At 38.7% G+C, this 14,585-nt stretch overlaps 1 protein-coding gene across 9 annotated transcripts in view; it reads right to left on the bottom strand.

Annotated features, from left to right (window-relative positions):
* Positions 1-14,585, bottom strand: part of msn (serine/threonine-protein kinase msn) — a 37,900-nt gene that overhangs the window by 6,276 nt on the left and 17,039 nt on the right. For 5 of the 9 annotated variants that reach the window (XM_070286131.1, XM_041775500.2, XM_017167503.3 and 2 more), the window contains exons 4-11: positions 8,233-8,677; positions 7,925-8,167; positions 7,175-7,683; positions 6,940-7,113; positions 6,340-6,360; positions 5,020-5,372; positions 4,244-4,382; positions 1,689-2,591 (exon numbers count right to left, since the gene is read on the bottom strand). In XM_070286131.1, coding sequence (XP_070142232.1) covers positions 1,689-2,591; positions 4,244-4,382; positions 5,020-5,372; positions 6,340-6,360; positions 6,940-7,113; positions 7,175-7,683; positions 7,925-8,167; positions 8,233-8,677 — 2,787 coding nt within the window. The remainder of the gene's footprint in view (positions 1-1,688; positions 2,592-4,243; positions 4,383-5,019; positions 5,373-6,339; positions 6,361-6,939; positions 7,114-7,174; positions 7,684-7,924; positions 8,168-8,232; positions 8,678-14,585) is intronic. The other 4 variants (XM_017167509.3, XM_017167511.3, XM_017167505.3 and 1 more) reach the window with 3 other exon arrangements.

Raw genomic sequence — 14,585 nt, 5'->3', positions numbered from 1 at the left:
ACACACTTTGAGGTTGTTGTTGTTGTTGTTTTTGGTTGCCTATATGGATGATGATCCCGACACTACTAAGCTTTGTGGATTCTTCGTATTTCGATATACATTTAGATACATATACAAATAGTGGTGTGTATTGTGTGTATGCGTGTATCCTTGAGCTTACAGACTAACACATTTAAAGGTCATCCTGCTAGTCCTTTTTTAAGATATCAAAATTGTTTTAAAGCTAGAAACTAAACTTAAACTAAATAATTAGCAAACACAGCAACTTCAGCAGGCAAAACGTCAGCTCAAGTTGTAAAAACACTTTCTTTTATAAATTCTTTTATTTATTAATTTATTTTCTTCCAAACCAGCAAACTTTTCTAATTGTTTTTAATTTCGAATTGGTCTTTTTTGTACAGAGTAAAAGCTTTAAAACAATTTTGAGCGAAAGCAAATATAAAGTTTTATATACAGAGATGATACACAGAGCAGTGTTACAAAGGTTATATACGAGGCGGCATAGAAAGATTCTAAAGAAATAGCTTTTCTTTTTTCTAGTTTATAATTAATAAAAACTAGCTAAGCTAATAAAAGTTTAATTATTTACTTAAAAATGCCAGAAGGGGATTTAAAATCCATTTAAATTGGTGTTTAAAAGTGTGCTATAAAAGAGATCTAAAATTTCTCATTGCATACTTTTAAGCACCTAAAAAATATGGTTTAAAATCCCAGATGATTTTCATTTTTCTTTTTTTTTTATGATTTCTCTGCCAATTTAAATTCATTTAATAATTTATATTCCCACAAAAAGTATTTAGTATTTCAAGCATTCTTCAGAAACCAAATATAATTTTATTTATAATTAAAATAGCTACTTTTATTATAGCACTAAAACCCAAATAACTGCTTAATCGATCACTGAGAGAGCTGCTTCCCAATCGTAAATCTTCTTCGACACCATATAAACAAGAATTTTGTAGGATAGCTCCAACCTGCACTACTACGAGTATTAAAACTTGATCTCATTAGCATTCGATTCGATACTTTTGCTTTGTTTTCTTTTATTTTTCGGGCGACATTATAGAATTATTATATACAGATGTTCTACCAGTTAGAAGGCATTAATAGATTGTCTTTTTTTGTTAATCACAGAGTTCTTAAGCATTTTAGAGAGAGCGAGCGTAGCGTTGACTTAATTAAGGTTGCGGTTAGCTTAGTTCCTAAGAGATGGCGTTGGGCTCTGATTGATTATAAATAAATGGGAATGCAAATAAATAATTAGTAATAAACCAAAATGAAACCAAAAACATGCGCAAGCAATGAAAGAATAATTAAATACACAGTGATTATGTATGTTTTCCCTTAGATATTTGTTTTTGTTACATTTCCAGCTGCATTTTTTTTTTAGCATTTTTATTTACGAGCCGTTAGTTTAATGTTTATTAACAGTGCTTGGTGTGTGTGCGTGTGAGGTGTGTGTGTGGTGTGCGTATGCAAATGGTAAATTTCAACAATTTTTTGCCTTGTTTTTTTAGGTAGTTTGGGTTTGGTTTACGTTTCTGGCGCCAAGACAAAACACATTTAAATGGAATAACATTTTTTCTTTTGTGAGTTTTATGTTTTCGCAGCATTTTTGGAATAAAATGTTTGCCTCTCTCGGTTGTATTTGTCGTTGTTGTTGTTTTGTGCGAGCTGAGAACGTTTACCTGCTGCTGTTGCTGCTGCAGTAGCTGCTGCGCCTGTTGCTGCTGTTGTTGCTGCTGCTGCTGCTGCCGCTGGGCACGAATTGCAGCATTCTGCAGCACAATGACGGATTCAGTCTTTTCGCGACGCGGTCGCAGGAAGTTGAAGCTGGCCAAGGATTTGGAAGGCTTGGGACCAGCTCCCTTGGCTGTCGCCGTGACAGATGCCGTCGACGCTGCTGGCGTGGAGGCATTCTCCTTTTGGTTCTTGTTGGTGCTGTTGCTTGTGAGACTGCTGTTATAAATGCTGTTCCTTTGGTACATGGCACTGGCTCTAGCTGGCTGTTGCTGCTGCTGGTTGGAGGTGGATCCCGAACCCGTTCCCGTTCCTGATCCGGAGCTGGTGCCTACGCCACCACTCAGCACCGCCGAGTGGCGCTTGGTGAGCGGAAAGAAATCCGAGTTCTCACGCCGAAAGCCCCGCACAAAGTTCATCGGCAGCTTGGAGTCGGAATCCTGGCGCTTGTGCGCTTGTATGGAACTGGAACTGGGACTTGGTCCCTGATCTTTGGCAATACTTTGGCTGGCACTCGGTTCGGCGCCCTTCAGCGGCTGATAGCCACGTGGCACTGGTCTCGTTATGGGCTCCGCCACACTGGCCCGCTGCAGCTTCGTGTCCACTTTGAGTGTGCTTAGCTGCGAGCTCCTGCTCAGGCTAGCCGTTGTCGTGGGGCTACTGTTTTCGCTTCCTCGATTGCTGTTACCTCGCGGTCCATTGGCATTCTTGGGGAAGAAGCGATCAAAGTCCCAATCCCTCAGCAGGCGGGAGTCCTGGTCACCGCGGATACGTGATGATGGCGGCGTTACATTGGCATGCGAAGTCGAGGCGGACTTTTGCAGGCGATTTATGTTGTTCTGCTCTAGTTTCTATTTGTGTGTTCGATTGGTTTCATTTTTCAGGATTTCAGGGATTTTTTTGTTTGATTGTTTTCAGGGAGGAGTAGTTGTTGTTGTAGTTGTAGTTGTTGTTGTTTGTGAGTACGCAGCAAGAGAAGAATTGTGTTAAGTTTTGATCGGATTTTTGCATACTTAGAGAGGCATACTAAATACACTAATCAACAAAGAATTAGATGAAACACACCAAAGCCACAAAGACAAAATCTTAGAGATTATGCAGGCAATTTTCTGATAGATTGCTTAACTTTCAAACTGTCTTTCCATTGCGTTCTTGTTCGAATATAAACTTTTTAGGGTATAAAAAGCCAAGCCTAAGTTACTTTTTAACTTTTAACGTGAACTTTAAATATAAAATGTAAAAAACCTACACGAGATCTTAGATAACAACTGAAATCTAAGCTTATAATATTGTATAATTTTTCTTAACATAATATAGCATATCTAAATTGAAATTTTCGTGTTTTGTTAAAGTTCCTGTTAAATGTTGACGTTAAGATTTGTGATTTATTTTTTTTTTAATATTTCAACAAATTTAAATGAATAATTTTAAATATCTTTGCAAAAATACAATATATTTTTAATTATTTGTAATGTTTTTAACAATGTTCATGTTAAATTTAACTTTAAGAATATTTTTTTTTAACAATTCTTTAAAAAACTAAAACAATAAAATCTTTCCACCTTTGGGTAAACAATCAATGAGAATATTCTACCTTTACAACCTTCATATTACCCTTCGTCTTGTGGCATTGATAATAACTCAAATTTTTGTTGACCAGCGATTAAAGAGAGTAGTTGGGGGATTCTTCTGCCACAAAAAAACCCACCGCAGCATGGAAAGTTTTTCATGAATTCTGCTTCTGCTTCTTCGTTCCGCTTGTATAAATATATATATTATACTATATATGGGGTGTTTGTGCATATAGTGCATATATATATAGTCATGTATGTACAATGTTTCGATCGTGTCAACACATTCTATGCATCAGTGCATTTATATATTCATACATAGATGCAACATCACACATGGCTCAAATCAAAAATATACACAAAAAGTTTATACAAAATCAAGTCAAGATGAAAAATCAAATTTGGAAAAGAAATTTACACAAGAGATAGTAAAATTCACGAAAAAGATTTCACACTGCTTACGCCATTAAGTAACTATTAAATTAAAATATAATCAATATATCAAATCAAGATTAATTCAAGTTCAAATAAATTTAGTAAGGAAATCAAATTATATATATTTTTTAACGCATTTAATGTTTTTCTTTGCTAAAGAGAACCACAACCAGGTTTAACTTATTCAATATTACGCGTTTTAATTAAGGTTTATTCCTTAGTTTTTATTTTAATAAATTATTTTTTGGGGTTGGCAGACCTTTAACCCTACAAAAGCTAGTTTACAATTTTTGTACAATTGTCACAGATTCCTTAAAATCAGCTGCCTAGCCCTCTGATTATTATTTGCATCTCATCAGTTGAAAATCAAAATAAAAAACTAAAACAGAGCTTAGTCTGAGTTTGAACTAAACTTAAGAAAGATTCATACGCATTTATGTGACGATAAAGAAGTTGATTTTGAAAGTGGGAGGATATCTCGGGAGAGAGCTACTTACGCGCTTCATGATCAATGTGCGATCTCCGGCCTGGTCATCGTCATCCGGCGTGGGGGGCAGTGGGCGGTTAGGCGGTCCGCCGCTGCCGTGGCTCAACGGCGTCGTATTGGCGTCCTCGGAAACCGGTCCCAAGCCAGGCCTATATGAAAATTCGGGTCTGAACATAACGAAAAACCAAAAAAAAAGCACAAAAAAACACAAATCGAAAACGAAAAAAGGGGCGGCAAATCGTTGTTTTTGGGTGACAATGGAAATGAAATGGGAGTGGATTTAAGTTGTATCAGGTGTGGGAGGAGGTGGGGTGGGCAATCAATGGAGTGTTTAAATGGGTGAGAGACAAGAATGTTGTGAAGTCGGGTTAGTATTCAGAGAGAGATAGATGATTGTGTTTTTTCTAATCAGGAGACCGTAAATTGTGATTTTAATTTGATTATAATTAATTTTAAGTGAAATTTAACACAAAATCTGGCTTAAAAATATTTTTTATAATTTTAAATAAGAGAATTTACAGATTTTTCTTTAAAGAGTTGAAAGAATTTCTTTAATAAAATAGATTCAATGAACCAATTTTATTTTTAAGGCCCATTTCGGCCTGTTTTCAAATATATTTTTTAAATTTAAGGAAGTTCATTACTCAAAATAAATAATTACATTAAAAAAATATTTGTATTTACGGTCCCCTTTTAAAGTGAACTGTTGCTACGTTGCATCTTTGATTTGTACAATTTTTTTTGCCTTTGCAAGCTGCCACGCCCCTTCTTTGTGCTCGTACTTACAGCGGCTTGGGCGGATCGCTGGCCAATAGTGTGCCATCGTTCCTGGCCCTATCGTTGGGCTCATCCGGCTCACTATCCGAATCGCTGCTGTCCAGCGGATCCAGCGGATTCACTGGCTGACCCAGATGATTGTTACCCTGCTGGGGCAAAGCAGCGGCTGGCTTTGAGGAGGAACCGCCGGATGCGGATCCACTGGAAGACAGGCCGCTCGACTGGCGATTATTCCTAGGCGGCGCCTCTGGTTGCGCCTGTTGCTGCTGGGATCCCTGGATCCCGGGTGTCTGTGGCTGCGGCTGTTGGGAGGAGACCACGCCCAATTCATTTAATTGTGCTGCTAACACATCCAAATGATCCTAAAGTTTTTACAATACATTTGTTTTCGTTTTGCGTTTGTTTTTTTTTTTCAGGGGCAAAGGAGGATTTTGTGTGTGTGTTGGTGTTGTATTGTGTGTGTTGGTGTAGTTTTTTGCACATTATACCACGGTAGTTTTTTTATATTTGTTGATCGGGTTTCGATTGGTATTGGGAGGGAACGAGAAGTAAGAGAGCATTAGATTGGTTTTCTTTCCTTATAGATAATAAAAAACGTTTAGAAACGCCAGGCGAACAAAGTGTTTGAGGAGCTTGGAATCCAAAGAGAGATCAGCGTTACACAGAGAAACGTTATTTCGGTTAAAAAGCTTCGGTGGTTAGTTCTTATCTACTCGTACGTTAGTTTGAACAATATTTTCCTTGCGGCTCGTTACTTTTGTTGGTTGGAAACGGCATTAGAAACGCATCAATCAAATGCTCCACATAAATATAGCAGAAGATATCAATCTACGTTTTTTTTGGGGGTTAGTCAAATGGGTTTTCTCCATAAATTTAAGCTGTGGAAATTTTAGTTTAGAAGTGTGGCACGTGCATAGGGTGTGTGGATTTTTTGGGGTTTTAGAGTTATACGAGGGGTTTCTGTGTACCTCCATTAGTTCAATTTTGACTAAGTTCCAAAAGAGGGTTTTTCGGGGGAGGATTTTAAAGGGTGTTATACACATGGAAAACAATTGATGTGGAGTGCGTGGCAGGACTTTAAAATATAATTATTATTAAATATATTATTTATATATTTTTATTTCAATGAAATTGAATTTATTATATATTTGTATTCTTATTTAAATATTTTTTAAGGTTTTTAAAAATGTAATCCTTATATTTTCTAGTCCTGCAACGCACTTCATGCTTTGAATGTATGCAAACTTTATAGGATAAAAACTCAAGCAAGTAAACATAAAAGAGAAATAGATGCAAACAGGCTTCGAAACTGAAAATCGTAGGACATACCTCAGGTCTCCTTGGTGGTAACTGTTGTTGTTTGTTGTTGTTGTTATTGTTGTAGTCATGATTGTTGTGTGTTCAATTTTAAGTGTGTTGTTCAAGTGTCGTTCGGAAATTATACGTTGGATTAACGGCGCAACAGGATGATGTACACATGAGTCAAATCATAAATCGAGAGTTACGAGAGTTATATATATATATAATATATAGTATACAGGTTTATCAATGCATATACATGGTATATAAATATATATATTTATAGATTATGTAGGCGCACATAACATGAAAATAAATAAAAAGAGATATATAAATTAGGATAAGATAAGAATGGTATTCAACATTTACATGGCTTCACAGGGCAACATAAAAATCTAACTACATTTTTGACGGGGGCTACAATACATATGTATATACGGGTGGTATACGGGGCTTGGGTTATGAGCATCCTTCTTGTATAGATTCAACTCGAAAAGTCATTGCTCCAAAGACCTCCCCATGAGATCGGATTTCCCGATTGCCTTATCGCCTGGCCTCACAGAATTCTTCACTTTTTTTTTTTCTTCAGCCCTGCCCTCTTCTTGCCGCTAATCTTCGCCCGATACGCACCGATGGCTTGAAGTTATTCTGCGAGTTGCGCTGCAGCTGCTGCGGCGTCTGTCCCGCCGGCTCCCCGCACTTGGGGGTCGGTGGCAATGGCCGATTGGCGTGCGGTGGATCCGGCACCACGATCAGGCGCTGTGGCGGGCGTGCCGGCGGACCCAGTTCCTCGATCGGCTGGCGCTGTAAGAAAATATATAACTAATTTAATATGTTAATTTTTTAGGTTTTAGGCTTTCCTCACCGATGGCGGTTTCTGCTGGCGATTGGCCTGTGGCTGCTGGGCCTGCGCCTGCTGCTGCTGCTGGGCGGCCTGTGCCTGCTGCGCTGCATGGGCTGCCGCCGCCGCTGCTGCTGCGGCCTGTTGCTGCTGCTGTTGTAGCTGGGCCTGGGCCTGGGCAGCGGCATGTGCGGCTGCCGCCTGAGCCTGAGCCTGGGCCATCAGGTGATGCTGCTGCTGCTGCTGTTCGGCGGCCAGGCGACCCTCCTGGATCTGCTGGAAGTTCCTACGCAGCGTATCACCGCCCGGTGCCTGGACAATGGAGCTGTGCTCGCCGGCCAGCTGCGGTTCGTCATCATCGTTGTCGGAGCCCGAGTAGCGATAATCCTCGCGTTCCTTCTCCTGCTTGCGCTTCTTGCAGCGATCGATGTGATCCTTCAGCTGGATGCGCACCTGGCGATCTGTGGGCTGGTCCTTAATGAAGGCATGCTTCAGCAGGTTCTCGGTATAAGGCCGCTGGTGATAGTCCTTCACTGTATTTTGAGAAAACCGGGATTAGTAAAAGATTTTCTGTGGGGTTTTCCAGGTTTTTTCAAAGCAAAAGTAATGTATATTATAAACGATTTCCCAATCAAGCTATACCCCGATATGGTTTCTTTCTTCCGTATAAAAAATTCTGAGAAAATTTGGCTTTCGATAAGCAGCTTGCTGGAACTGCAGCAGTTTTCCAATTAATTCTGACCCCACACCAGTAACCAGTTCCAAATGACTCACCTAGCACCGTGTCAATGAAGCTTTGGAACTTCTTGGTCCACTTCTTCGATTTAAGTCGCGGCGGCGAATTGCGCGGAATCAGGAAGAGGGCCCGCATTGGATGCAGATCGCAGAGCGGGGGCTGTGACTCAGCCATTTCCAGGGCAGTGATGCCCAGGGACCACAGATCGGATCGGTTGTCGTACGTGGCATCGGGATTCTCGTCGCAGGCAATGACCTCGGGGGCCATCCAGTAGGGAGTACCTACGAGAGAAAACGAAAGCCAGTTTAGCAGGTAGGACAGGTGACTCATCGTAATGAACACTCACCGATGAATGTGTTGCGCCTGCCTATCGTGCGATCCAACTGTGCAGAGACACCGAAATCCACCAGCTTGACCTCCGCATTGTCCGTGAGTAGCACATTCTGGCCCTTGATGTCACGATGGATGACCTTGTTGGAGTGCAGGTAACTCAGGCCACGCAGGATTTCGCGGCAAATGTAGGCAATCCATTCCTCTTTCAAACTCTGGCCCTTGGTGGACTTGACCAAGTCTGTGACGGATCCAGCACCGCAGTACTCCATCACCAGCCACAGCTGGTCATCCTTACCAGGCGGTGACTTCTTGATGAAGGCGCCATAGTAGGTGGCAATGTTGCGGTGATTCGAGTATTTCTTTAGCACATTTATCTCTAACTTGATCTCCTCCTCCTCGTCCTCGGTAACATCCATCACCTTTATGGCAGCCAATTGACCAGTCTTCGTGTGACGGCCCTGTAATATTTTTAAAGAAATTTATATTATATTTTTATTTTACTTTGTAAAAACACTTAAAAGTCCCTGTTTTCATTATCAAGCTTTTGCTTATCACTTTAAATAAATATACAATATTTCCTTAAATATATAGACATTCTTTTAATATTTAAGTTTATTTTGAGAACTGACCAAGATCAAACGCAGACTTTACATTTCCAGAACTCGGTTCATTGCGACATTGGGTCTGTTTAATGCTCTTCAAGCTTCAGCAGCCTTCATTATGCACTTGACGACAACAAGACGATGGCAATGACTAGTGCAACGCTATATATATATACTCTATATATTCCCATATATTATATACAAGTCCCTGCCCCCGTGAGGCGTCAACAAACTGCGACGCATAAAAAGTGATTAAGTAAACAAAAGCCGCCTGCCTGCCACAACAACCTCAACAACAGCCTCAGCCTCAGCATCATCATCATCGACATCGACATCGACTCCAATGAAATCAAACAATAGAGCCCAGGAGCCGCCCAGAGTGGAGGGCAGAGAACTTTGTCTGGAGAGGAACCGGAGCTGAGTAGAGCAGAGCATCAACCTCAAGTGGGGTAATGTGTCTGCTCAATCAGAGTGTCAAGTAGTTAAGGTAAACATGCCACAAATATCTATTCAAGAGTGCAAAGAAGGTGACTAATTCAAGGCCTGGAAGGAAGGGGCAACTAAAAAAAAGAATGTAGATACTGAAAGGAAGAACTATAAAAAGTCCAGAAATATATATAGACGTATGTAGTATAATTTCACCAAGGCAGGGTACACATTTGAATCTAAAAAGTAGTATAAATATTTACTTTTTCCAAGTAGATTTTAAGTCTTATTTTAAGAATGACTCAATCTTTGTGGAAGATAAGAAGAATTCAATTACTAATTGAGGATTTATATTAAGAAGACTTTCTTTTTTCCCCTGATAAACTAAAAGCAGGTTAATATATATTCAAATTTTAAGCTTCTTCAATTTCCCAGTAAGCCGCAAATTCTCTTGAAGAGATTTAATAGCTCCAATTAAATCCCTTAAGCTTTCCAGTCACGTCTTAGTCCGAGTGTTTTGGCCCAACCCAACTAGTTTCAATTAGCCACTTGCCACTTTAATCAAAACTCACAAATTGTTTTTATATATTTTCTCTCTGGCTGCCGCCTCGCTTCTTCCGGCCAAGATTGAGTTGTCCTGACCGACCGGTTCTTGGTTAGCGGAGACTGCTAACCAACCAGCATCTCATCTTTCGTGGCGGCTGCTGTCGTGTCTCCTAAGCCGCTTTTAAAGTCATTTTACATTTAATACAGTTTTAATTGAGTGAGCAGGAGCAGCAGCCAACAAGCACAGGCTGGCGATGCTGCTGCTGCTGGCTGTTCCATCCATAAATCAAAATGCTTAACGAGAGATGATAACGATTTAAGTGACGACGATAGTCAGCCGGCAACGACGACGACGATGGACAGGCCAACGATGACTATGCTTCTCTCTGGTATAGAATAATGTTGCCCCTAGGGCTATTCGATGTTCTCTTTAAGCGAGTGATTACAATTTGGTTACTAGTTTGAAATTCTCAAACCCACGAAACTTTATCCTTCTCAAATCTATATCTGTAACAGCTGCAAGTTGATGGCTATATTTTTAGAGAGCTTTTATGGATGTCAATTTTGTTAGCTTGGGTTTTTTAGTATCTTCAAGCTGAGTTGGTAATAAAATTTGAGGCCTATGGTTTTACAACTAAGAAATTTGGAATTTATGTATTTATTAGTCAACAAACACTCCCATTTTACTAGTTAAAATAAAAATGGTGTTAAATTTATTAGAAATAAAAGTGTAAAAACATATAATAAAAGGTTTGAATGAGAATTTAGTTAAAATTTCTATACTAAAGTAAAAGAAAATTCCTCAAAAGTTGACATAACAATTCTTTTTGATGTTTAATTTATATAATTCCCTAAAAGTCTACAATTAACCTACAATATCTAGTTACAGTAATTAAAAAATTTTAATTTTAGTGATAAAACATATAACCCTCCGCTCTCTATAGGGTATTCATCACATAAATTCATATAGCAGAAGAAAAACCTGTCATTTTCTTTCCGCTTATTGATTAGTTAGACGAGGCGTTACACCATGGCTAGATTCTATCAAAATGTTATTAAAAACTATATGGAATACCCAGGAGCGGGAGGTGGAGTTGGAGAATGTCTTGGCCATCATCGCATCATCATCATCATCGGCATCGCCAGATTCTAACTGTGCTGCAGATTTTATGCAAATTAATGACATGCACTAATGGAGCCTGACTTGTGGAAAAGAGAGAAATTGTGCATGGAGAAATCGATTAGGCGGGGCTAACAGAAAAATATAAATTTAAATTAAATAAAAAGAAAATCTTGGCAGATCTGGTAGTCATACGAGGAAGTTGATTTTTGACTTTTTATGATTTTTAAGTGGATTTCAATTTCACCCGAAAGTTATCAAAGAAGCGAGATGATTGCCGCAATTAATACAAAGAAAACCGAGTGTTTGTGAATCACTCAGAGTGCAGTCGCACTCTCACTCATCAGATACTCGCCGACAGCCCAGCCCGCGCCTGCCCCCCCTTCCTCCAGTTTCTTCTTAAAAGCCCAAAAGCAAATAGAGCTAAACAATCCGCAGAAATAAATAAACAAAGACAGCGACGACGACGACGTTGACGACAAGCCTTTTGCCATATAAAGCTCTGCCGCCGACAATGGGAAGAAAAAATAAAACGAGAAGAAAAATCGCTGAATTTGTAATATAATCGAAAATGTGAAAATGTTTTCAAAGGTAAAGTCAACAATGGAATGGTATGGAGTCGACTTGTGCTGCAGCTGTCTGGTCCGATTTGGGTTTGGATTTGCCTACCTATGCACAGAGATGGTTTATGATTACACCATACACACACACACACACGGCCCAGCTCGACTCCAGCACGAGTATCTGATGGATATCAAGCACTGGCACTGCCACTGACACACTCACAGTACACCGTCTCAGATACAGATACAGATACAAGGCGCCAAGGCAAGTATAAAATAAAATCAAGCGTGAAAAGAAACCCAAACAATAAAACAATCAACCCGATGATATGCCACAAATATACTGATACTTGGGTAGTAGGGTGGACCGGCTACATAGAAAAATGATTATAGAACTTTAATAACAATAGCATGACTTATGGTTTTTGTTTATTTTTGGCTAAAAACAATTAATGTTTGCTGAAATATAATACATATTATTCTGCGTAAAGATTAATTGATATAAATGTTCAATGAATGTAATGGGCAACACTGCGTATGAGCAATATTATTTGCAGGCACAGCTTCTCCTTTTAATACCCAAAATCCCTAAAGACTAAAAGGTTATTAGAGCTAATTGCTAACAGAAAGGGGTTTTTCTGTAAGATAAACCCATCTCTAAATTCTGAACCCATGAATCACTTATTGTGAATGTAAATTTTAATGCAAATTTATAATATTTATAACATTCTTTAACCTACATTATGCTTTTTATATTTTTAAAAAATGTTTCAAATAAAAGTAACAGGTTCCGCCTTAAATTCAACAAACAAAAGACTCTAAAGACAATGTGCAATTGTATCTACAAGAAAAATAACTGCATAATCAGGCAAAAAAAAAAAATGTTCTCATCAAGTTTTTACATATATATAAACACGATCGCATTATATGTATACCTAAGACATAACACATTGCAAACTTTTTGTTGTGGAAACTCAAGCAACAACGCCCCCTTCCCGTTCACAAAACTATGCAAGTTAAGGGGTACAAATTGTTGACAAAAATTGCACTAAAAAAAGTGTACGAAAAAATTCGCAGCTGAAGCTGACAGACAGAAACAACAACAAATACAATTTTTGTTGTGCTTGCTGATAAGGGAGCAGAGCAAAAAATATATATACATACATATATAAAAGTGTATAAACTCGCCTCGGAAATTGGCGTTGCATAAGAGGAAAAAATGCAGTCAAGTGCCTTCGCCCCCCTTTTCGACACCATTCATGGCATTGTAAAATGGCCCAAAAAGATCAACTTTTGGACATGTTTTTCAAGTTGCCTGAACTTTTGGAACGCAAATTTTTAGCTGGAAACAAAGCTAAGAAAGGGCCAGAAAAGAGTAATGCATACTATTATAGAAAGTAAAAAAAAAAAGAAAAGATAGAGATAGAGTTTAGTTCAGTTCTCTGCTTTGTTTGCGATAAGGCTAGAAAACCAAAGGGGCAGACATGTGTTCTGAAGAGGAATATAAACGACGAGGAAATGGAAATATTTTGTTAGATTAACCAGAGAGAGAGAGCAGGAATCGAGGAAGTAAGGAAAATGGGTGAAAAATAGGTCACCAAAAAGGGAAATTGACTGGACTTTAAAGACAATGTAAGCAAAAATCAAGAGATTTTAAGATTAATTAAATTGGTTTGTTTATATAGGAATCTTTGTGTGTTAGTTATCACAAAATATATATTAAAATAATAATGCTCTGTAAAATTTAACTATTATAATGAGCTTTGGGTTAATTAACTCTTCACATACCACTAATAGATTATAGTCTAAGCAGAACCAGTAAATCGTATTTCCCCCGTTCCATTTCCCCCATTTCCATGCAAATCCAAGCAATCAACTGGCTGCCTTGCAAGTTGCCAGTATATCGACAACGTTGTGGATGCCGCCACCCACCTGTCGGTGCTATTAAGTAACCCAAAGAGTGTTCCAACCACATCAAGACCCAAGGAAACCAAAAACCGCATTGTACTACTACATTTTTCATCTGCTGCCTGCCTGCCTGACTCTGCCACCTTTCATTGAGCTCTCTGTGGGCATATTAATTGTGGAAAATCTTGCAGCTCCCACACACGCCGCAGCAGCAATTCAATTACAACACTTGCAAGATCCAGATACGAATAGGAAAACCACAGCAGCCACGCCCAATGCGATGCGTCGAGAGTCGAGAGGAGAGGAGACTCCTCCACTTGCCCCACTGAAGCTGGGAGTTTGGAAGCTCCGAATTCGAAGATTCCACAGGGGAAAAAATATATTCAAAATAAAAATATTAGGAGGCAATAGAAGAGGCCCATTTTATATCCAAAATAAAGGCTATATTATAATTGCTTTGAAAGTTTCAAAAATTAGATATTATAGAATATAAAATGGACATTTTCCCTATCTAAATATAGGGCTTAATATCCAATCAATCAAACTTTAATTTATGCCATTTAAAAATACTTTTTTAACATCTATATTATATAAATAAGTTTGATCTCTGTTCAACTTTCTTGAAGTGCACTTTGAAGCTGCAATGCAGCTGCTGCGTTTGGCCAACTTACGCAACATATGTGCATAGTTTTTACCGTGTTTTCTGTTGTTATTTTTTTCAGCTGCCAGTTGATCAGTGTGCAAATTTGTAGACTCCATTTGAAAGGTGATTAGGTGGGGCATTCGGGTCAGGAGGTGGCGGCGGTTGGGGCAGCGGGGAAGGTTAACGCTCATCAATTACCAATTGTTGTTAGTTTCGTTAATTAACTCGGGTAATCAAAGTTTTTTTTTGCTGCTGGCGAGCAATTTAAAAACTTTGACGTCTAACCCTCCTGCGATTGGATTACAGTGGAACTTCTAATAATTCCAATAGAAGAATGATTAATGGTATTATTTTAAATTCTATCGAAGATAAAATTTTTAGAATCGAATAAACAAAAGTTCATTAAAAGTATATAAGGAAAAGTTCGCATATCGATAACATGAAATATCTATAAATATGTTACACGTTAAAAATCGATATTATTTTAATGCAACGAATGCAACGATTGTTGTCATATCATTATAAAAGAGATCAAATGATTAAAAACCACAAAAATTG

The sequence above is a fragment of the Drosophila kikkawai genome, chromosome 3L (assembly GCF_030179895.1).
Source record: "Drosophila kikkawai strain 14028-0561.14 chromosome 3L, DkikHiC1v2, whole genome shotgun sequence".
NCBI lineage: Eukaryota > Metazoa > Arthropoda > Insecta > Diptera > Drosophilidae > Drosophila > Drosophila kikkawai.
Note: the sequence above shows the minus strand (reverse complement) of the source record. Positions and strands in the feature narration are given on the sequence as shown.